This window comes from Abrus precatorius, unplaced genomic scaffold (assembly GCF_003935025.1).
Source record: "Abrus precatorius isolate BTA unplaced genomic scaffold, Abrus_2018 Scaffold2, whole genome shotgun sequence".
NCBI classification, from domain to species: domain Eukaryota; kingdom Viridiplantae; phylum Streptophyta; class Magnoliopsida; order Fabales; family Fabaceae; genus Abrus; species Abrus precatorius.
Window position 1 is genome coordinate 38259680 of NW_020874362.1, and position 24814 is coordinate 38284493.

Here is a 24814-nt window from a genome sequence, read left to right on the forward strand (position 1 = left end):
TTTTTAAAAATCAACCATTCCGTATTTTTATTTTTATACAGTTATATATAATATAATTCTTAAAATCAATAAAATATTTTTTAGATTAATATTTTTCACTCATAGTACACTATAACTCATTAAATAATATTTGATAATGTGTTGAATTTTAAAATCCTTAACAATTAACTTTTTAGTGAGTCATTAAATAATAAAAAATACATATTTTATAGTTGAAACATAAAAAAATAGGGTTCATTGTATTTTTCATCCCTCAAATTTACTAGCTGTTCAATTTAGCCTCCTATATTTTAATTAAGCACGTTTAGTCTTTATTTTTTTTAAGATGTCAAAATTAGGTTCAAAAACTAAAATCCGTTCTTAATTATAAAGCATTTAAACAAATGTATATTTTATAATTATACAAGAAAACAATTAATTAAAATAAAGAACTTCATCTTCTCCAAAATAAATATTGCAATCTTTCAATTAACTCCAACCATTTATAAAATAATATTGAAAAAATTAATGTTATGATTCCTTCTCTATTGTTATACTCCACTATATACTTATACTATTATAATAAAAAAAATCAAGCAATTCATCATTCATTCTAAAATCAATCAATATAATTTGTTTTCATTTAAATAGAGTCATAACATAATTAAACAACTATTATAACTAACAGTCACAGTCTAAAGTTACCATTAATCCATAAACTGTTGTTCAAATACTACAGTCAATTTTTCATATTTAATAAATTGCAAAGAAATTCACGATACATATATATTTTGAAATGTTGAAAAAATTGACGTTAAGATAATTATAATATTAATTTATAGCCTCTTGAATTTGTGGGAAGTAATTTGATAATTGAATATTTTTAAATGAATATTTTTTTAAGAAAAATTATTAATTTTATTTAGTCGTCAAATGTTTTATACAATGAATTTTCGGTTATTACTCATGGTTTCAATTAAAATATTGTCAAAGAAGTTTTGAGACTTAATTTTTACATCTTTTGAAAGATGAGGATGAAAACGTGCCTCGTTAAAAGATTGAAGACTAAAGTTGCATAAGTAATAAAGTTGAGCGATTAAAACAAAATTTAAGCCAACAAAAAATATTTACAATAATTTCACAAATTTTGTACATTTAGCCAATAAAAACCATAATTAAAATTTCAGTTTTTATACTCCAATTCATGTATAACAAAAATTTAATAAATTATGGGTTTATATAAATTAAAAAATAATTAATTAAAATTTTTAATATATTTTATATGTCTTATTTAACATATTTTTAAAAATATTTTTTATATATTTATTTTATAATTTATAAAAATAAAAATTGACACATTTTTATCAATTACTCAGTAAATTTTTTGGATTAAATACTAAATTAAATTAAAAATATATGTTAATTGTGATTAATTAAAATTAAAATGATTAAAATTACATATAAATTAAAATATAAGAATAGAAGGTTAATTAAATATTTTTTAAAATTTTGAAATAAAGTCATAATCTTAGCCAGTAATAAACATCAAATATTTTTTTTTCGAAAGGAGTATTAGTTCAATTTATTTTAAATAATATAACAAAAATGATTACTTTTGGTTTTTAAAATAAACTGAATTAATAAAAAAATAAATTAATAGTCTTTTAATATGACTTTTTTTTTTTAAAAACAACAACTTATTATTAAGATATTTTTCACGAATTTGATAGAAAAGAATGATTAGATTTTAAAATTAAGCCAACATTTTGTGCTCAGGGCGAGCTAGCCGTCCGTGCCTCGGTTCATCACCGGTTCTTCAATATCTGAAAAGAAAAAAGAAGAGAGCATACCCCAACCCCACCCTCACCCTTTCTGTTCTCAGTCTCACCTGAACCTCGACGGCGCTGTCGCTATTCTATTCTCTCTCATCGCCCTCTAATGCCGCCGACACTATCATTTTGTAAACGTTGCTTCTTCTTCTTCTTCTTCTTCTCTTTGTTCGTCCTTTTATTTGTTCATTCATCTTCATCTTATTATTATTGCACATTTTATTCTATTTCGCATATCCGTGCCGTTCATTGTTTGCAGAGATCTATCCTTATAACTTAGGCTGTGCTTGTTATGCTCAGAATTGTGTTATTAAGGTTATTATTTGCTTGACTACTTTCAAAGATTAGAGTGCTGTTCAAATCTGAAATATAAGCGGTTGGTTCATTGTTACATTTTCGAAGAGTTTGATCTCTTTACAGTGGCATAAGCCGCGTTACAAATGTACTTAACATAACTGCTGATCAATGATTATAAGTTGATTGAATGAAAAACTTTTTGTGTCTGCATGTATGTAAAGAGAAAGATGTTAAGAATTCCAGCATTTATTGCTTTGAATCTACGAAAAATAAGGGAAGGGAAGAAGAACTCAGTGATTGTAACCGATAAAGATTTTGAGAAGCTACCACTATTTATTTATGACTGGAACCACAGTTAGTGCTATACCGTGTTGCAGTTGACTAAATAATTTAATTTATTTTGACAATTTGACCCTTGTGTAACTTTAGTTCTAGGTTAAATTGCTATAAAAAACAAAATGAAGAGCTCTAGGTTTTGCATATGGAAATGAAATGAATGATGGCTTTGTCCGCACGGGAGCATAATTATATGTACATGAAAACTTTTAGTTCATTTTTGAAAATATTTGCACTTCATCGTATTCTGTTTGCAAATTATTCTTCCACTTTATGCATGTCTGTCTCTATAATCTAAATAATGAAATGTAGGTAAGCTTTTAGTATTTGTGCTCCCTCTCTGCCATTTTTTTGGGATATTGTATTTTTTGCATCACAGGTTTTTAAAGATTACTTGTTAATTAAAAAAATATATTTTTCAATAGTTATTTTATTGCAAATTAATTATCTCTCCTATGTTCTGTAAAGTTGATTTCTTCATCTAATCAACATTTACAACATAGCTAGGTAGCACAAACTCTGAATTGCCTGTTATCGGTCTATTTGTTTTTTGCAGCCAGCGATGACAATCTTGATCTTCAAGAAGTTATTTCTAATGGCTCATTAGATTTTGACGAGTGGACTTCATTGATTTCTGAGATTGAGAAATTATATCCTGTAAGTTTGATTCCAATAACTGAATGGTAATTGACTTCCTTTTAGTTTCTTAGTTATTCGTGAGATCAACATAAAAAACTCGTGAGATCAACATAAAAAACTTATATTTGATATAAAATGTATGACTATGTCTTAATTTAATTTTAATCTCATTTAATTTTTAGCTTAACAAAATAAATTGAGTTATCTTGGATTTTAATTTAACTATTGCTGTTGTGATGATCTAAAGTTGGATGACTTCATCTCTCTTCTCTGGTTCCAGTTTGATTCATGCTTCTAATTTTCCTGATTCTGGAAGGAAAAGAAAACTTGAGTTGCACTGAACTTTTGCGGTAGTCCTGTAGATGATTTTTTTAAGGAAGTTTGCAGTTTGATTGTTTTTATTCTCTTTCTCTGACCTTTCTTTTTTATTTTGTTTGATAAAACAAGACTTTATTAACTGAAAAGAAAGGACATAATCAAAGAATGGCAACTAGAAGTAGGAAATAGGGTTAAAAAAACTTTTCAGTACCTCTTCATATAAAATTTCCCTCGTAGGAAATTGACAGTGCTGAAGCTGAAGTTGCATATTCAAATTTTAGAGGTGTTTCAGATGTCATGATGATATTACTGTCATCATTACCTTGTAAGTTAAATGATGGGTTATGAATGATTCCACACCCCCCCCCCCCCCCCCAAAAAAAAAAAAGAAAAGGAAAGAGAAAAAAGATAAAGAAGTTGGTGAATATGCTTATTAAATTATGCTATGATGCTGTTATGGAATATATAAATGAAAAATTCAAATCTTTATGGAGGACCATTTTATTTCATAGGCAGAACCACCTCATATATGCAAAGATTATGGGTGATTGTGTAATTTAAGCCTCATTCATGAAACTAATTCACCAGTTATCAGTGTAATAATAAATTGTGAGATATTGTTAGGGTCAAAGCTTTTAAAATCAGAAAAAGATGAATAAAAGACTGAATAATTATGGCAATCTTTATTAATGCCTTGAAAAGAATAAGGATTCAAGAATCCTCCAGAGCTAACAGCTCCCTGAATACTGAACAATATTTCCTCTCAGTATTTCTCTACAAACAAAAACATAATTCCCTCCTATTCCTCCTAACTCTATTTAAAAGGTATTAACAGATAACAACTAACTAATTAACCGTTGACTCCTTCCTTCCTTTCCTCCTAACATACACTTTCCATACTTTAGATGTCTTGTTAGTGTCAATCATTTGTTCTTCCTCCCTGGTCCTAACAGATATGGACATGAACATAGCAATGATTGTCATTTCATATTCTCTATTTACTTGTTTCCTCTATATCAGATCTCAATAATATTTCATTTTACATGTGTGTTACTTACAAGTGTATTTTCTCCTTTCTTTCTTGAAATGTCATTACATATGTGATTAAAGTGACAGATGGTTTAACTTTAATGCCTCACTTAGTCATCAAACTTTCTTGTGTGCATCTTAATATTAGTTTATTGTTATTATTGGATTTATGGGTACAACAGAGTTTGAATGTCAATAAGATGCTTGGGTCTATTTCTGCAGGATGACGTGGAGAAAATATGTCTAGTTTATGACCATTTCTTGTCCAAATTTCCTCTGTGTTATGGGTATTGGAGGAAGTATGCTGCCCACATGACATGCATATGCGCCATGGATAAGGTTGTTGAAGTATTTGAAAAGGCTGTATTAGCAGCAACGTATTCAGTAGGCATGTGGGTTGAGTACTGTAGTTTTGGTATGTCAGCTTTTGAGGACCCATCTGATATTCGGAGGTAAATAGTTAAAATGTGTGCACACACACACATATGCAGTAGTTGTAGCAGAAACTGTTTGGATAAATGATACAGGTGGAGCTCTTCTATTATCCATGTTTCCACACTATTACCTCTCCATACACTCTGAAAACTTTTACTACACACACACACACACAGAGTAGTAGTTGTAGAAGAAACTATTTGGGTAAATGATTTGGTGGACCTCTTCCACTGCTAATATGTTTCCTCACTATTTCCACTTCTTACTCTCTGAAAGCTTTTACTTTTGCTTATGCTGAACGGCAATGAGATAATTTTCTTGATACATTTTTATCAGATTGTTCAAGAGAGCCATTTCCTTCGTTGGGAAGGATTACTTATGTCATATCTTGTGGGACAAGTATATTCATTTTGAGTTTTCCCAGCAGCATTGGATTTCTCTTGCTCACATTTATATCCAAACTCTTAAGTTCCCAACCAAAAAGTTGCATCAGTATTATGATAGGTATGTCTTGTATTGTGAAACTTCTCTGTCTCTTTAAAATTTCTTTCAAAAGCTAATGGAAATTTGATATTAAATAAAACAATGCATTTTTACTAGGCTATGAAGTCGTAGTTTGTTATTATTCTTATCTTTTGCTCCTTTTCTCCTCTCTTTGTTTGTGGGATGATTCTTGATTCCAATAGCATGTATTGCCAGGAAATCTGAAATGTAATGGGTAACTGTGCTACACTTGCAGCTTTATGTAATAATTTGAGGACAAATTGAGGGGGAGAGAGAGGAAAAAGGGGGAGGGGGATACTAGTCAGGAGATAGCTTTCAATTTTGCTCTTGCAGTTTGACTGAGGGAGTTTTGTTACCTTTGGTGAGCCTGATACATTGTTTGCATGAGCAAACTTGAGTAATTATTTATAGAACTGGTAAAATTTTCAGTTGATTAAAAAATCATTAATAAATATTTATTGAAATTATGCAGTGTAAATATACGTTTAAAACAATAAGTAGAACTAAAAATGTAAATAAGTCAATAAAGGGTGTTTATATGATAATTGAAATTATAGATTCTTCATGGGGAGTATGAATATCTACACATTAATATTAAACAGTAAATAAACTCAACAATTATGTTAAATATGTATAATTTTCTATAAAAAATTGTTAAACAGACCTCCTAAGAGTGTAACAAGAGGCTTCACGTATGTTATTAAAGTAGTTTAGTTGGGTTCAATCTAAACCCTGTACAGAAGGGTAAATGACTAAGTTGAAAGCATATGTGTTGGGCTTAAAGAGAAATGGTTGATCAAAGATGTGCAGGAGGTTAATCATTGCCCAGTTACTAGCCATTTTTTTGAGTTGTATATCATGTTGTCTATTCACTTTTTTTCACACTTACTTAGATATTACTTCTTAGTCTAATGTGTTTTTGAGTGAATTATTGTTTTGCTTGTCAAACTGTATAAAGAGTAATTGCTTCACAAGTGTTTTGCTGTGTGTGTTGTGTGTTATTTTATATATGCATGTATTTGAATATTACCCTTACCAAATATTAGTTTTATATTTCTTCAGTTTTAAGAAGTTGCTAACCTTTTTGGAAGAGGGCATAGCAAGCCTGGACAATTCTCCAAAGGAATTGCAATCAGAACCATGTTTTGATGGTGAACTTCCTATGACTATGTGTTGCAATGATGACGAGGTTTATAGGATTATCAATGCTATGATGTATTCATCTGTTGGATTGACTGGTTCAATAGCCCTAAAAAGGTACAGGGCCATTGGAGAACTGCTTTATCATAATTCTTGTGAGTTGTATTTGAAAATTAGTCTCTTTGAGGCTAATATTCAAAGAAATTACTTTCATGTCCGGCCTCTTGATGCAAATCAGTTACAGAATTGGCATAATTATTTGGATTTTATTGAACTTCAAGGGGATTTTGACTGGGTAATTTTTTGCACAGTACTCCCAGTAAATCTTGCTAGTTACTTATTTTATTCTTTGTTGAACTTTGTTGGCTACAATCTTCCATTTCTCCATTGAAATAGGCTGTGAAACTTTATGAGAGATGCTTGATTGTGTGTGCCAACTATCCTGAATACTGGATGCGTTATGTGGACTTCACGGAAGCCAAAGGAGGAAGAGAAATTGCAAACTATTCTTTAGACCGAGCAACTGAAATTTATTTGAAGGTATCTTCCGAATTACCTGTTTTGTTGATTGAATTTGGTGTTAATGATCTGCTTCTGCATATGCTTATTTTTCACCTGAGTTTCTCTATAGCAGTCTGAGAAACAATTGCCAAAGATTAGGGGCTTTAAAGAATGCAAGTGTGAAGCATTTATTATTGTTATGGCAATGTATGTCAAATTCTGTATAATGAATTAAAAGGGAGAAAACAAAGATAATTAATTTGGCACATTATAGAAATGGTTGTTATATTTCTAGGGCATTTTTGGTCCCTACTTTTGTTATGGATTCAGAATGTGTCTAGCATCAGCTTGTATTTTCTGCTATGCTCATGAATCAGGTTTTATTTCAAGGAGTCTTCTTTTCTGATACGCACACTGATCAGAAAGCTCTACAGAGCTTTCAAACCTGTTTGAGTGTTCTTCTGTTCATCTTACTAAAAACTTTTCTGTTGTTTAACCAAAAAAAATAATAAAAAAAGAGTAAGAATAATGATTTAGAGACTTTTGTCAACAAAATTTCCAATTTAGGAAATTAACCATTCAAGTGGCTAATCAAATTAATATGCTGTTAATAAATCAACCTCTTTTTGAATATTTTCTATGTTGGGAAAGGCTTTTGTTTTATGTTCCTAATTGGGAATTTTTTTGCCAAGAATTCAGAAATTTTAATTCTTCCAATAAAATGAGCATCTTGTAATTTCCTTATGATAAACATAGTTTCCTAGGAGTCATGATCCAATTTCAAAAAAGTTGGAGTTGTTAGGTGAAGGCAGGCACATAAATGGTTTTATATTTCTAACACAACCCTAGACAAGAGCCTTTTGAGCTTAAGTGTGCATAAAGCATAGGCCTTTCCTGCCTTGTATTGAAATTTAGCTTTTATTTTAAATAATGAGAGCTAAATTATCAAACTCTTAACCCCTTGATTGCAAACTCTTACCTAAAGCTTGAGCTGTAGGTAAAGGTACATGAACGAATATTGGTTTTTGTCTCTAATAGGGCCATGTTTGGTATGAACTAACTCATCATGACATCATACATTTTTTAAGAAATACTGAGGTTCTAATGTTCCAACAGCATGAGAAGGGAATAGGTTTTAGACATTTGTTAAATTGTTTTTCTCTACAAGGTTACATATTTGGTATCAGGGGAACTTAATTCTATATATTGTTTTTTGAAAGATTATTGCAAAAATTTTGTAATTTAACTTCTCCTAATCTGATCATTAAGTAGGAACTACAATTTCTTTTATTTGGACTTAAGTTTGGTTTGGATAAACTTCTCAACAAGTACTTATAAAAGTAAAAATTCAAATAGTAAAATGAATCAATCTCTTCCCATAAATTAAAATCAACTTATGTTTTTCTAATTTTTTAGAAACTCTCTCATTTTACTTCTCTAAAACATGAGAAGATAAATATTTTTTTATTAAGAAATTTGGACCTAACTTGCTCCCAAAAGCTAGTTCATAGAAAGAAGACTACCCTACCCTTTAGAAGGAGTATTCTGACTCTATTTCTAACAAATGTGGGACATCTTAACACACCTCTTTCATGTCCAAGATTGAATATCTGGTGCTTGAAATTTGTAGAACTAAACATCTATATGAGTGGACCCAACAGGATTAGACATCTGTGAGTAGTCCAACGTTCAAACTAAATAAGCTCTGATAACATGTTAAGAAACTTGAGTCTAACTCACTCCTTAAAGCTAGTTTACAAGAGCAGAACTACCTTAACCCTTATAAGAAGTATTTTGATTCTATTCATAACAAATGTAAGACATCTTAACAGTTTTTAACTTATGAGAGAAGTTTTATTCATTCTTTCGTATTATTATTATTATTATTATTTTTATAAGAATTTATTCATAAGGTCAAACTGGGCTTAGTCAGTTATGCTTGTATATTTAGTGATAAATACTTTTTTAGGCACTCTTACAGTTCCATTAGATGATAATCCACAATATAGCTGAGGTGTTCTTCCTGCTCCTCTGCTGCTCCAATTGAAGCTAAACACACACATAGTTCTACATAAAGTAGGTTAGAATTCTACCCTATCATGTGGTTTATAATGGGAATGCTACTAAGAAACAAAAAAGGAACCAAGTCAAATTTTGTCCACTATTTACGCCAACTTGATGCTATTTTTTGCAATGGTTAATTAATTCTTTCAAAGCCCATTATTTTTCTACCTTCATGGCTAGGCCATGCCCCACTGAAACTTGTCTTATTCCTTTCATCTCTAGGCTTTGACTTCATAGCTTTATGCATGATTTAGCAATGTTTATAGCTTTATCATATGTCTGTTGTAGTGGGTGCCAGCAATCCATTTATTCAATGCTAGGTTTAAGGAACAAATAGGAGATGCTTTGGCTGCTCGTGCTGCATATATTCAGAGTGGTAAAGAGACAAATTCTGACTTTGTGGAGAATGTTATATCAAAAGCTAATATGGAAAAACGTTTGGTATGCAATTAGCCTTTATTACCATTGAAGAAAAATTAATGCTGCAGTGACCCAATGCTGAAAAGTGACTAGAAGTGCTGCTTTGTATCTTTATTGCAGGGAAATACAGAGTCAGCTTTCAGTATATACAAAGAAGCATTAGAAATGGCTACAGCAGAGGAAAATTTACATGCCCTCCCCATTTTATATGTTCATTTTTCTCGGCTAAAATATATGGTGGGTATTATGTGCTCATCTGCTTTGATCTTTAGGGACTTACAGTTTCATTTAATGGATGTTATCATATATGAATGTTAGTGGGTAGTATGTGCTCAACTCCTTGTAGATTGTTTGGGAAGTCTTTCTTCCTATCACTTTTGCTCCCCCCCTTGTTTATTTATTTATTTATTTTTTTTCATATCTTATACATTTGGCTTTGTAGAATGAAATTCAAAGAGAATAACTTTCATAAGATTTAGAGGATTGGTTTAGGTACCTTTAGGCTACCATTACTCATTACAATTAGTTTTTGTTTGGTAACTCCTGTTAGTAGTTAGTTACAAAATGTTTGTTGTCCATTAGTAGTTAGTTATTATATATCAGTTAGTTAGACTGAATTAGTTATGTTAGTGGGCCAAAATAATCTGAATAAGGCATGTTGCCTATATATAAGCGGGAGTTGAGGGATAAATCCTTCTCTCATTCTGAGAAATGTTCTCTTAGAGAGTGAGGGGAGATTTTAGTCTCTCTCAAATGCCTTAATATTCTATAGAATTAATTTCTTTTCTATATTTTGATCCAGTTTTTATCATTCAATTTTTTACTTTTATTTTTATTGTCTAACAAAGGTTTGCAGCCGGCATATCTTAATTATACAAAAGGAGTTCTTTAAAATGGAAAACAAGAAGAAAATATGTCACTTTTATGATTAATGCTGTTGTCAGGTGTAACTAATCTTTTTTTATCTTCTGTTCCTTTCTTGGTGTTAAGTGTACAAACAGTGTGGATGCTGCTAGAGATGTCTTAATTGATGGCATCAGAACTTTGCCTCAAAACAAATTGCTTCTTGAGGTATGTCTATGTAATGCATTTTTTGTTAGAGATAGACATAAGATGTGGACCTGCTTTCAATAAGTATGCATGTCTATAAGGCATAGTTATCAACTTATCAACTGTTTTAGTGCGACTGGAAAACTTGAGAAGCAAGCCTTTTAATTACTTGTTAGATAGATTCAGAAAGAGGCCAATTCATACTGACAGAACAAGTCAAACAATCTAGTTGGTACTGATCCACATGCATAGTGAGAGACCCCCCCCCCCCCCCAAGCCAAACAAGTGCCGAGGAAGAAATTATGGGTTTAAGGGCTTCCAATTAAACTAAAATTACAAACTAGAAAATGGCAGTTCATATTCCCTTAAGATTGTAGCATTGTTGAAAACCATTTGCCTATCCCCATCATGCAAAACTTCTTTTGAGCTGCTGCGAAGCATAGGCTCACTATTAACTAGTGTGTTTAAATTGGCAAGATCAAAGCTTATAACGTTGAGTTGAGAGTGATTTTATTTCTGTCAAGCTTGAGCTATAACGTACAAGCCTAGGAATGATTTTATTTTCACAAATGTGTTTTTTTTGTGTGGATAAAATCATCATATTTGAATTTAAATTATGATAAAATTTCTTCAGTTGTTTTTACGTACTTTTGCAGGAGTTGATAATGTTCTCAATGATGCATGGAGGTGAAAAGCACACAGCTGTAATAGATTCAATTATTGTGGATGCAATATCTCCAAGGTCTGATGTATCTCAAGTTCTAAGTACAGAAGATGCAGAGGACATATCAAACTTATACCTAGAGGTTGTATTTTCTGTATGAACTTAATTATACTGCAGTCTGTCATTATGACTTCAGAGTAAAGTAATATAGAGTGGTTGATCTTTTTTTTTTTAATTATCATTTATTGTTCTTATAATTCAACTAGTTAATATTAGAAAATTTCATAAAATTGTGCTTGTGCAGGTAATTACTATTTATTTTACTAGAGTGCTTCTGCCTTTGAAAAAAATCAATTGATGGCTTTTACTCTATATGTATTATTTCTAATAATTTTTATTTTCTTTCATGCCACAAAAGGCTCATTAACTTGTATCTAGTTTATTGAATAGAAATAAAAAGTAATTTAAACTTTTGATAGTTTGTTTGGTTTACTTTTACTAGGGATTGATTCTTTTCATACTTACATTTTTATGGTAAACCATTGCCACTTGAACTAAGCACAAGTACTTTGAAATTTTGATACTAATATCTCTATGTTAATACCAGTTTGTTGACTATTGTGGAACCATACATGATGTAAGGAAGGCATGGAATCGGCACATAAAATTATTTCCAGACTCTGCCAGGATAGATTTACATCAGCAATCTGCTAGACGTAGAAGATTGCTTAATTTGGTTGACAAGGGAGAAGAGATTTCTGTTGTCATGCCTAATCAAGCATCTCGAGATTCTCTTTCTGATTTGCATGTGCATTTACCTAAAAAAGACAAGAAAGTGTCATTGCTAGGTTATTGTGATACAAAGTCTGATGCAGCTAATGAAGGATTAATGTTGATGAAAAATCATAATACACAGTCTAACGATGCAGATACATACAAGCTTCAAATTGAGAAATTCAATGAAAAAGCAGAAGAAAAAGGAAGAGGATTACCTCTCCCAGTTTCTGAGGAACCAAGAGACAGTGATCCAGAAAATCATGTGTCATCTGCCAATTTAGTGGAAGTGAAAGAGGAATCTACCGAAGTTAAGAATTTAAAGGATAATTGTTCTGAATCTAATGTTCCATCAGAGGAATTATTACATAGACCAACTTTTGGAAATCAATCCTCACAAGCTTTGCAAGCATTGTCAAATGAAAATGCTGCTTCTTCTAAGGAAAAGTGTGAGCTTGAGCCTGAAAAGTTGAAACCACTTTCTCTGACAAATATGTTATTGAATCCCTGGGAAAGCACATGCCTTGATTCAGGACAAATGATCTCTCAGGAGGAGTGTGATGCAATTCCAGAAAGCTGCAACTCAAATAGTAGAGCAGCAGTTGGTGGTCATAGTGCAAATCAAGAAAATTCTGCAAGCACTCAAGATTCTGATTCTGCCCAAATTCACACTGAAATAAACAGTCCACATTCAGCACTCCATCAAGACCAGAAAGCACGAAAACCACTTCTACCACCTCGGTCTTCTAGAAATAGTGGTGGAAACTGGCATCAGGTGAGAAATGCTGGGCAATTTCGTAGAGGTACCAAATTTGGTTTTCGGGGAAATACACATAGAAAACAGCACCTACGGCAGCAGTTGTCTCCACAACAGATTCATCCACCTGGAGGGGGTGCACAAATGGCTGTAACTCCAGGTTACTCCTCTCAATCTGTATTGCAAGTTCAGCAATTCAATCAAGGACAAAATCAGTTTCAATCTACTGCTACTCCTACTGATTTTGTGGAACCTTATTGTTGGCCTGTACAAAACATTCAGATACAAAGCACTTCATCTCAGTCTCAATCACCAACCAATCCCACATCACATGAATTACAACATGCAATGCAAGGCAATGGGCAATATGGTTATATGCACAATGGCCAAGAATATAATCAGTTATGGCAATACTATTACTACCAGCAGCAGCAATTGCAACTACAGCAACATTATAGTAAAATACAACAGCAACCATTCCAGCAGGAACAGTCACAACTCCAACAGCATAGTCAGCTGGAACCTTTTCACCCACAACAGCTACAACAAGTGCAGTTGCAACAACAGGTTATGCAGCAGCAGCAGCAATACTTTCAACAGCAACCTCTGCAACAAGAACACCCTGTTTACCTTCAGCAGCAGCAGCCACCAACACAGGTACAGTCAGTGTTGAAGTTATGTATACTGATGAATTTCTGATCTTGGGTTGATTGGGTGTGTATAAAATTCAAAGCACTCCTGTTTATACTATAATTTAGACCAACTACTACATTATTACTACTAACTACAATCCCAAGCCCATCAATACAACATGACACTTAAGAAAATAACTAGGGGTTAATGCTTTGTATTTTATATAAGAATCACATTAAACCAATATCAAAAACACTTTCCTATTATTCAGTCTCTATGCTCCTCCTTAGTTGTTTGGGAAATATTATGTGGCTTTTGTACTATTATGTCTTTTGTCGTTTGTTTGACAGAATGACCTTTTTTGTAGGCAAATTTAGTTTCGTGTGTATACTGTCAATAAGGTTAATGACATTTCTCACTTTGATTTCCCTTGAGACAGCTTTTCAATGAACAGTTTTATTATAGTGAGATTGTGGATCATCTTTCTTTGAACTCCTCGTAGACTTATAATTCTATTACTTCCTTTCTTCCTTTGCAATTGCAGAGCAGCAGCCATCCTGTAGCAGACCAAGGGCAGGGAATGGTGGCATCGCAGGTGAGTTATATCAAAATTCTTATTGAAAAAGGCTGATACCAAAAATCAGAGATTACATAGAAGTTAGAACAGAGAAATATTGCTGTAAAAGAGTGAATATATGATATTGCAAACATGATTAATCTTTGTCCCGAAAAGAGGATACACCCACTTTCTTCCCCAAAGACAGCTGAGCTACTAGCCAGGCTAAAGATCCACCCAGTACACAACTAATGGTCCAAAATGCAAAAATAACAAAAGCTGCAAAATAAAAAAGGAAATCATGACTACAGAATCTGTAACTGTCTTACGTGCCTTACAAACGTACAGCATCATTTATTTCTTCGAAACATTCTATTATATTTAAAAATCCCAGCCACTCCTTTTGTCTTCCTGCTCTCAAACTTCATACTACTATTAAAATCTTGGTATCCTTAGCTGGAATATGAATTGTTTTTGTGTAGGTAAATTCCTTCGCTGTCTTAATTGGCTGCGTATATGGCTTATTTTCTGGCCCTTTCCAACATCACTTTGATTTTTGTATTTCGGTCATGTAGGGCCACGGAACAATATCATCGCAACAATCAGGCAAACATGGGTCGGTTTCTTCTGTTGCGCATCATCCCCAAGAGAAATCTACCCAAGAAGAGTGACATTTCGTTGTAGATTTGACAGAATTTCAATTGTAAAATTAAGAATTTACCCGGCAATGACTTGGCCCAACGACACTATATAATAAACATTAATTTTTTGGCAGTTTTGAACCAAAAAAAATGAATATAATAATTTGGATTTATAGAAGAAAAGCATAAAATCTAGGCTCTTTAACTAAACTATCTCAAATGTCTACTCAATGTATTGGATTTGTTGGGTCCAATTTATACTGGCTTCTGTCAAAGAATCATTTGAACTTTTTTTTTTTGTTTTGTTCTTTGAACTAAAATTTGAAGATTAAATTTTACTGCCCAAACTTGTCTCCTGGAGTGAAAAGGCCCAAAGATCTTGTTTTTCTAAGTTCTCAGCGTTTTCTATCATCGATTTCAGACGGACCATTCTCAGGTGGCATGACAAATTTAAACGGACAGGTATAGGACTCAGGGCCGTGCCATTTATCATCTATATGTCTGTGCATATTGAGTTAAGGAGAAGAAATAATATCCAGAGCAGGAGTTGACGCAGTCCAAACACACTTTGACCATGATTTGAAGTACTAGGATCAATGACGATAACATGTAATTTCTCGTAGCTAAAACAGAATATATTCTTTAATGACAAGAACATATAATTTTTCACTTATATTTCTTGTAGGAAGTAGCCCACTTCTCTTTGCCTGTTAGCAATTTATCATATCCTGTTGAAACCAATGACTATCACTTGATCTCCAAATTTATGTACAACGTTATTCGGTTTAACGCATTTCATTCTTTCTCGAAGGAGTTAAAGCCTTAAAGGGATGCTCCTTCATTAATTAGGACATCGCTAATGAATTCTCCCTGCAAATTGGATCTTGACCTTGTTAGTTGCAGATTGTGAGGCTGGCATGGGTTGTGGCAGATTTTTAAAAAATTAATGACTCGGAGAGAGTTGTGCGTTTGGAGGGATTGGGTATTTTTTGAGTTTTGGAATGTTTTTAATTAAAAATAATGATGATGGATATCAAATTAAACCATTAAAATATTTTAGAATAAGGATGCACTTAACTTACTTTAGAGTAACAAAACCAAAATATCTTTATGCTAATTTAATATATAAAAATAATCCTTTTTGTCAAATCTCACAAAAATTATGTCTTAAAATTTTGTATTTTTAATTTTTCTAATTTAAATTATATACAATTTTGGTTTCTACTTTAACCATAAAATGCATAAAATTTTATTTTTTATTGAGTCGAATGAAGTGTCTTCAACTAAACTTAATAACCAAAACATCAAATTCACCCAAAACATATATAATTTTTTCTCACTTCAAATATTAATTCATATACAATTTCAAAATTTATCAAGTTTTGCTAAATATTTTGATTCTAAACTTTTAAAAACATTTCATATTTTAAATCCATTATAAATCCTCAAATATTTAGATAAAAAGGATAATTTAAGGATTTAAAATTAAAAAAATAACAAAAGATTAAATATGCTTATTTTTAAAACAAAATTAATTAACTAAAAATATTAAGAAATCAAAATTACACGTGGTGCAAGTAAGTCAATTTATTTATCATCTAGCATATTTAAACATAAATAATATTTGAGTAAATCTTTATCCATCACTCCTTTTTTTTAAAAAAAATATGCTGAAATCATATTATTTTCCAAAACCCTTACCGGACACCTTTCTCGCGACGCAAACGCAATAAGCAGCAAACGCAATTGGCAGCAAACGCCTTACTTAATTCATTTCAGCTTCAGCCAGAGAAGAGATAAGCAAGCATTAAGCAACGGTGACTTTGTTTATTTGACTTTGCCCACAAAGTGTTTGATGTGTCGTTCTTATCTCAATCTCGCGTTGGTATGATATGAAATCAAATACCCACAAACTTTATGTACTCGCATTTGCAGTGTATTTGACTTTGCCCACAAAGTGTTTGATGTGTGTTCTGAATAACGGACATAATGATATTTTGTTATTTATGAGTTCCAATATTCAAATTTTATTCATCACTTGCCCACGAACTGTTTTGTTACGTACTTGTAGCACTGATATGGGTATTGATACCTATATTTACATGATACCTTAGCATTTCTATCACATTACAATTTCATTCCTCTAATTCTTTTTGTTCTTTTTCATTTCCAGGTTGAGTATGTGAGTGGTTGAAGACTTAGAAATGGCATTGTGTCTTCCTTTCTCATTCAACAATCCCAAACCAGTCACTTCACTTAGTTCCAGCTTTTTTCTTGCTGGAACAACACCTTTATCCTTTCCTATCAAAAGAAAACTAAAAACCCGTAACTCCCTCAACAATGTCACCGTTTCAATTTCTTGTTCCAAAATCAAACTTGTGCGTGATCGTACCCTTGACAGGCATGTTGTCGTGAAGAATAAAATTAGATTTGTGCAAAAGCTAAAAACTTTACTTCTCTCCAAGCCAAAGCATTTTCTTCCACTTCACATTCTGTCAAAATGTCGGTCTTATTTTTCTTTTTCTAAGCCTCGATCCTTACTTGCTATGATCCATCGTTATCCATCCATTTTTGAACTCTTCACTATCCCATGGCCACCTACACCACCCAATGCAACTAAGTTATATCCACAGCTATGTGTTCGATTAACTCCAGCTGCGGCTACCCTTGCAGCCGAAGAGTTGCATCTTAAATCTTCCATTTCTAATACGTTGGCAGCCAAACTCCAAAAACTTCTCATGCTGTCTTCTCATCACCGGTTACTTCTGGCAAAATTAGTTCACCTAGCTCCAGATCTTGGTCTCCCTCCTAATTTTAGATCACGGTTGTGCAATGACCATCCGGACAAATTCAAGATTGTTGACACATCCTATGGCCGTGCACTTGAGCTTGTATCTTGGGACTTAAACTTGGCGAAGCCTGTGTTGCCTCCTGCACCCCGTTCTCTTGATTTAATAGTTGACCGGCCTTTGAAGTTCAAGCAATTGAGACTTAGAAAGGGGCTCAATTTAAAGAGATGTCACCAGGATTTCTTGCTAAAATTTGAAGAAATGCCAGATGTGTGCCCTTATACGACTCCTGCTGAGGCTTTGGCCAAGGAATCAATTGAGGCAGAAAAGAGATCTTGTGCTCTAGTAAGAGAGATTCTTGGAATGACAATTGAAAAGAGGACTTTAATGGACCACTTGACCCACTTCAGAAAGGAGTTTGGCCTCCCAAACAAGTTGAGAGGGTTGATTTTAAGGCACCCAGAATTATTTTATGTGAGTTTGAAAGGGCAACGACATTCAGTTTTCTTGGTGGAGGGATTTGGTGAGAAGGGTGAGTTATTGGAGAAGGATAAGGTTTTATTCATACAAGATAAATGGATGGATTTGGCTAGGGAATCCAAGAGAATGCGAAGAGAAAGAAGGAAGGGTAGGATTGACAAAGAAGATAGAAGCTTGAGTGATACTAATCAAAATAATGATGACAGTGATGATGATTATGATGACAATATCACAATTGATAATTTTAAAGATGGTTATGATGATGGTTTTGAGGATATATTTGAAGATTTGGATTTTGATGCCGAGGATGATGACCATAGAAACAGGTTATTGGCCCAAAACAAGAATGCAGAATTCTGGACTGCAGGACCTTTTTCTAGTCAAAATGGTTTGGATGGAGCACAGAAGCAACCTTGGTAGTTTTCAATTTGAAGAACCAAATTTTCCCTAAGTAAAGCGATAGAGTTTTCAAAAGTAAAGCAATGCAGTTTCCAAGTGGTAAAACAATAGTTCCTACCTGCATGTACCATACTATGATGGAGATAGTGCTCTGTGCTTGACAATTAACTTACTATAATAGTTGAAAGATCATTCAATGTAAGTTTGTGTATATAATATAACAAGATTTGAGTGAAAATATAAAGTTCAGAGGCCTTTATTTGTGCCGAAGCTTCCACCACTCAATATTTGTTGTCTTTAATATGCTAGCTAGCATTCTTTTTCCTTTTTATTTCATTATTTTTTGGATAACTCAAACATATATAGGAATTGTGATTTTGTAAATAATTTGTGACTCCGGCTTTAGGGGTTATCTATAGACATCCAATACTCGTTTCAGTGATATAATACTAATGATATCAATTACTGCTTTCCTGTCACGAGAATGATCTCAACAAATACATTCGATTTTATGTATTTCAAGTGTCAGGTAGTTCTACTTTCAAGTATGTGGTGGGTTCAAGAGAGAATTGCAGGAAAGCTAGTATACCATAGAACAGATCCCAAAACCAATGAATCTTTCCCTCCCAAAGAGGTAAGTGAGTAATATGTTTCCACAAACTTTCCATGAAAGTATAGTAATATCTAATATTTATTTTAAAATATTAATATCAATTTTTTTAGTTTCCGTAAATTTTAAAATATCTGAAAATAGTTTGTGCACCGTTAAATAGTGACACTGACGTTTTGACATGATGTTAGTTTTATTCAATCTACATAGTGCCATTAGTTTTATTAATAACTAATTTTTTTAAAATTATTGTACTTATGAGGTTAATTATAATTTTATAATAGAATTTAATTAGAATACACTATTTATACTTAATCATAAATTGCTACATAACTTTAAAAAAAATAAATTTTATTATAGTTACTTCAAAAGCATACTTAATGGAATCTTTAATTGGTTATTAGTGTAAATTTTTTTTTTCACTAATAGTGTATGAAAATTAAATTCCTAATAATAAACCTTTTTTTTATTTATAGACGAAATGTGAATAAACGGTACATACAAAAGCCAAACGTGCTATTTCTTTAATACAAAGCCTGACAACACAAAACTACTATGAAGTAAGAGCAGTAACTATGCTTTAAATATCAGAGGTTTCCAAAACTCTACTACTTATTTTCTAACACTGTACGTGCAAAGCTTTTCAAAACCCATGTACTCTTTATTTTCAATCCTTCTGATCATTTTTGCTACGCCGACTCCACCTGTGATTTGGAAAATTAAAATAATCAAGCCATCGAAATACAAAAATTGCAAATGCCAATGTAGATATAAAACTCATTCTAAAGTAACCTTAGCTTTAAGGTGAATAAATAAAATAATATTTATATTTAATTTAATTTAAAATGCAATATGATACTAACCCACTAAAAATTAAGAATGTATAACCTTATTGACTTCGAAGACAAATTTATCTAATGAAATTTTCTTTCAAAGCACATTTACAAAACCAAGGAAATTTTTTCACCCACCTTTCTTTTTGTGAGAGTAAGAGTAGCAATATCTTTGACAATTAGTAATTAATATTTATCCATGTTATGTACTTAGTTGAAGTATAAAAACAGCAAATTATTTTTGGTATTTATATTCAATAAAATATGACATGTTAGTAAACAAAAGCCAGTATTTTCCTGGGGCACCACTAGTAACTCCACATAAATGAATATTACGTTCTCCAAAAAGTGACACTTACCAAGTAATACTACACTAATGGAAAGAGTGAAGGTAAGGATGAAAATGATCACCGATGCTCTCCCCAGTATAGCAATCACCTTTTTCACCAAATGCTGCCCAACAAGTGCTGCAGCAGTGGCTACAGCTACGAAGTAAAGTGCTGCAAAATAATCAAACATTCAATATTAATAGCATGTTTGGATTTACTTTTAATGTCCATCAATTTTCATTTACTTTAATCTTACTATTACACGATAAATTTTTCAACGTGTCTTCTTTTACTTTTTCTTTTTTTATCAACATGTTTTCAAGCACACACTAATAACATGTATGAATTTGGGTTTAAATGTCTATAAATTTTGTTCTAAATTCTAGTTTGTCCGTTATCCAAACACGCACAAATACCACTAGTTAGCATTAGTTAAAATAAAATTACTCTTCCTCTGAAATATTGTTAGTCCCTTAATCCATACTTACCATAAGGAACAGGGAAACGTTTGAGAAGGTAATATTCAACGACTGCCACAGATGCAGAAAATGCCATTGCCAAAGTGGAAGTAGCACTTGAAACCTGAGGAGGAAGTCCTAGTCCAAGTAAAAGGGGTCCCAAGATGAAGCCTCCACCAAGGCCTAGCAAACCAGCAATGGTGCCAGCAACTGTGCCACATGCACAAAGCATAATTAATTGCACCTTTTTCCAGTGTGTTTGTTCATCTCCCTTCGTTGTTATGATTCTCTTCCCTTTGTATAGACGCACAGCCTCATATGAACTTGTTCCTACAGCAACCGGAACCTGAAATACATGCAAAAAATATAATTACATTAATAGTCACCATGATATTCATTTTCAAATTGTCTTTAAGACTCTTGAGTCACAAAATATTTTTGGGTTCATTTTTAATTGAAAAATATCACGTTGTTTTCATTTTATTTTCTTTATTCAAAGATTTGTATAAGAACCAGTAAAAATTATGTTTTTGTAATAAGTTAAAAAAAATGAAAAAGTATATATGTTTTTTTCAAAGTAAATGATCCTTAGGTGATCAACACTCATCAATGAGACCATACTGGCTTGACTAAGATGAGAAGTGAAAAAAAAACATAAGACAACTATGGTTTTGAGCAATTAAATTCTCCTACATTAGTTTATACCTGCAATAGATTCAATACCCAATATACCGTTGAGCAAGTTGTTGTGTATTTCTGTTTCAAAACAGAGGCATATATTATCGTCATATCATATTGACCAATGCATGCATACAAAAAAAAAAAAAAAAAAAAACAAAAACAAATTGAGAGTAACACAGCTGAAGGGATACAAACTTTTCCTATCTCTAATGCAAGTATAATGAACCAGACAGCAAAAAGAAGTCCAAGTTCTTTCCATCGAATATTTTCTATAAGAGAAACCTGCATCACAGTTTTATGTTTCATCAGATAAAAAGAATAGATGTTGGACATTTATGGAAGCAGCAACTGTGTGTTTTCTACTACTTTTGTCTTTGATTCATTGGTGGTGGTTTGACTGTCATTGACCAGGTCTTCTGTTTGAACATAATGTGCAGCATCTTCAGTCCTTCCATTATCTGATTAATTAGAGTGAAAATTAGCATAGCCACTATATATCTCTATTAACTACTAACTAAAAGAGGATTTGAAGGTTGAGTTTTAGAGGACATAAATAAAAAAAATAAATATTTTAGAGTATGTATTCAATTTAGTTTTTGAAATTTTTCATCAAAATATCTCATATTAATAATTTTTAGAGACAAATTATTACATTTATTTTTCAGAAATCAAATTATTTTTGACATTTTTATTAAGGGTTAATTTGCGTGAAACCCATTTTTTTATTTTTAATAAATATTATCCAATTTATTTTTTAAAGTAATAAAGTAGAATAAATTTATTGTCATAATATTTTGTTTAATTTTAAAAATATTACATAACTTTATTAATTTGAAAAACTGTTTTCTCTTTCTTTTTCTTTTAAAACTCAATTCTGAAACGTATATTAATAGAACATACCCTAAGGCTAAAATAGAAATAATATGAAACCACATACCATTTATCTGTGATTGCATCTTAGCTTCCTGGAATTATAACGGAGATGGATTAAACCAAAGCACCAAAATGAAAAACATTAATATAAAAGATGATGAGCCATGTTTAAGCAACCTTCATCATAATGGTTTCCTTTTTCCATGTGTCAACACCCTTGAAGAAGGCATTAACTGAAATGCCTGTTTCACATCTAGAATACATCAAAGGACAAACAAAAAAGGAATTGAGTAAAAACTTGAGTTAATTTTAAGCAAATTCTTACCAACGAAAAATATTATTAGCAAAATGGTTAGCATCCACTCAGGAAAAATGACATTGAAAGCAACTCCAATACTGATTCCAAGCATCAACATTGGTTGAAAAAGAAGTGCTAAGTCATAGTCAATCACTGGCAAGTCAAGGGTGGGGTGTCTTTGCCTCAAGTTGTAGAAAACAGTTGCTGTTGCTCCACCAGTAATCATGCCTTTCACAAAACATGCAGATTCCATTCGTGTAAGGTTTCAAAGAAGAATAATCATCTCTCTTATAATTTCTTACTATTCACTTTTAAAAAACTTTAAAGCACTATACTTCAGAAAGTGATCTGCTAACATCATGCTAATATGAAATATGACCCGAATCTAACTCAAAAACACGTGAAGAAAATGATGTCAATATCTAATTAGATTCAAGCCATACTTAAATTCTAGATATTCACTGAGATTGAGTCTGATATCATTCTTAAAGAAAGAAAATAATTAGTGGCTGCTTCAATGCTTGTGCTTGACACGAAATCAACTAAGTTACTATCTTAACTATTTATTTAAATTTACGAATGTTTCTAATTTGTTTATTTTTACTTTATGAAAATTTCCTTCTCATGATTTTTTATTTTAAATTATTTATAACTTATTTTTAAATATATTTATTTATTATAATTTTTAAAATTTATTATAATACATTTTAATTTGTTAAAATAATAATATTATATTTATTTAAGAGTTTTGCTGATAACATATTCTCAATTATTTTTTACATGATGCGTGTTAGTAAATTATAATTTTAAATTTGTTGAAATAATATATATTTGCTTAAAATAAATGGGGCTATAATGGTTGTCACGTGATAAAAGAAATTATTAAATTATGTAATATATGGGCAGATGGCTTGGTCGATACGCCTAAGACACAAGTCAACTGACTACTTGGTGGAAATTCGACACAAAATCAACTGAGTACGTATCCTTTGTTTAGTTTATTTTAAAGATATAATCATTTTTTATTAATTTAAAAATAAGTCATTATTTAAAAAGGAAACACCTTGCAATCGTTAAAAAAATTGAGTTAAAAAATACATACAGACACATCATTGAAAAATAAAAATATGCACTAATAAGCAAAACTTGACATAAAATGTGTTGATTTCTAAATTATGAAGAAAAATATTTATATAATATGTGAATCAAAAAGCTTGTATAAAATAGTATTGGAATATTAGTGGTGTGAGCTCAGCGAGGGTTTATTAATTGCATAACTTCAAACATAAATACTGATCTTAGCTAGCTTATAGCGAGAATGTCCACACTAGAAATACCTTATTTACTTGTAATAAATTCAGAGACTCTGAGAAGAAGAGAAATTTTATCACTATATTTGGTATAGACACACCAAATATAATTAAGAATGTTGCAAAATTTGTATGCATTCATACGTCAGAAGATAAGGTCTAAAATCTAAAGCAAAAGGAATGATATAATTCCAAACACTGCTCATTAAAAAATTGGCATTGAGAATGGGACAAAGGGAACCAACCTACTACCACTCCCACATGTTTGGTGTCAATGTCCCACACACATTTCCGTGTACGACATTTTATCATTATATTTGGTATAGACACACCAAAATTTCAATAGAGAAAAGAGGGAAAATTGGAAAGAAATTTTTTTTTTGCAGTTCTTAGTTAAATCTTACATTTTGATATTGCTGTTGCTGATTTTGCATCGAATCCCATAATAAGGGTAAGCATAGGCACAAATATGCCACCCCCACCAACACCTCCCACTGTCCCAAATGCTGATCCTAGGAATCCAACTATGGTGCCCACGATTATTCTCCACCCAAATTTCATCGTCTGTATACAAAGTTAATCACAATTCAACTTCACTAACACACAAACACCAATTCACATGCACGGCCCTGAATTGTGGTCATTTAAAATTGACACAGAAGTATATGAAAACATGAATTTTGATAACATATGTAATGATAGTATTTCTAAAGTGAACAACATTCTTACCGGCCAAGTGTGTCTATAAACTACTCCAGCATGATAATTAGTATCAACCCCTTTGGTCTCATTGGATGTTAAGGTTGTTTTTTTGTCTTTATTTTGATTAGTGGAAGCAGCTGAGACAGAAACAAGAAGAAGAAAAACAATGAGAACTCCAGCAACCCATTTCACATCCCACCATTTTGATACATTCATAGCCATTATATCTCTTTAGATACAAAGCTACTTTCAAAATTGAAATCCTAGTCCCTTAATTAGTACTATGATGTTTCTATGCTTTGCTTCAAAATGAGGCCATGACAATTATATATAGGAATTTTCAAAATCTTCACTTGCAATAGGAAACCGGAGCTGTACGGCAATTGTTGATGATGTTACTTGAGTTCAATCAAAATTTAGGTACAAGAAAACAACATCTCAGGTCCTGTAGTATTGATAACGAGCATATTTTATCTCATCTTTGTG

At 31.8% G+C, this 24814-nt stretch overlaps 3 protein-coding genes across 6 annotated transcripts; 2 read left to right on the plus strand and 1 right to left on the minus strand.

Annotated features, from left to right (window-relative positions):
- The first annotated feature begins 1705 nt into the window (after window positions 1-1705).
- Window positions 1706-14772, plus strand: LOC113857797. Of its 3 annotated transcripts, XR_003503299.1 has the most exons (14): window positions 1708-1939; window positions 2998-3098; window positions 4650-4879; window positions 5199-5366; window positions 6429-6801; window positions 6903-7046; window positions 9360-9512; window positions 9612-9728; window positions 10482-10562; window positions 11198-11347; window positions 11813-13393; window positions 13737-13770; window positions 13914-13964; window positions 14501-14740. XR_003503299.1 is itself a non-coding variant. In XM_027490003.1 (13 exons), the coding sequence occupies exons 1-13, from the start codon at window positions 1918-1920 to the stop codon at window positions 14594-14596; spliced, it is 3267 nt and encodes a 1088-aa protein (XP_027345804.1). In that variant the 5' UTR covers window positions 1706-1917; the 3' UTR covers window positions 14597-14772. The 3 variants fall into 3 exon arrangements, 2 of the variants coding, with proteins under 2 accessions (XP_027345804.1, XP_027345803.1); XM_027490003.1 differs by lacking the exon at window positions 13737-13770 and having other exon boundaries at window positions 1706-1939; window positions 14501-14772; XM_027490002.1 differs by lacking the exon at window positions 13737-13770 and having other exon boundaries at window positions 1737-1945; window positions 14501-14769.
- Window positions 14773-16233: 1461 nt separating this feature from the next.
- Window positions 16234-18711, plus strand: LOC113857799 (protein WHAT'S THIS FACTOR 1 homolog, chloroplastic). 2 transcript variants are annotated; one of them, XM_027490005.1, is made up of 2 exons: window positions 16234-16383; window positions 16740-18515. In XM_027490005.1, exon 2 carries the CDS (start codon window positions 16771-16773, stop codon window positions 18253-18255), a length of 1485 nt encoding a protein of 494 aa, XP_027345806.1. In that variant the 5' UTR covers window positions 16234-16383; window positions 16740-16770; the 3' UTR covers window positions 18256-18515. The 2 variants fall into 2 exon arrangements, with proteins under 2 accessions (XP_027345806.1, XP_027345805.1); XM_027490004.1 differs by having other exon boundaries at window positions 16273-16451; window positions 16740-18711.
- A 745-nt stretch (window positions 18712-19456) lies between these two features.
- On the minus strand, window positions 19457-24190 carry LOC113860007 (sulfite exporter TauE/SafE family protein 3-like). The gene is made up of 10 exons (XM_027492642.1): window positions 24031-24190; window positions 22344-22544; window positions 22196-22260; window positions 22083-22110; window positions 21512-21603; window positions 21341-21427; window positions 21170-21220; window positions 20495-20810; window positions 20037-20177; window positions 19457-19548 (listed from the first exon to the last, which is right to left on the minus strand). The coding sequence occupies exons 1-10, from the start codon at window positions 24185-24187 to the stop codon at window positions 19457-19459; spliced, it is 1230 nt and encodes a 409-aa protein (XP_027348443.1). The 5' UTR covers window positions 24188-24190.
- Between the last annotated feature and the right edge of the window lie 624 nt (window positions 24191-24814).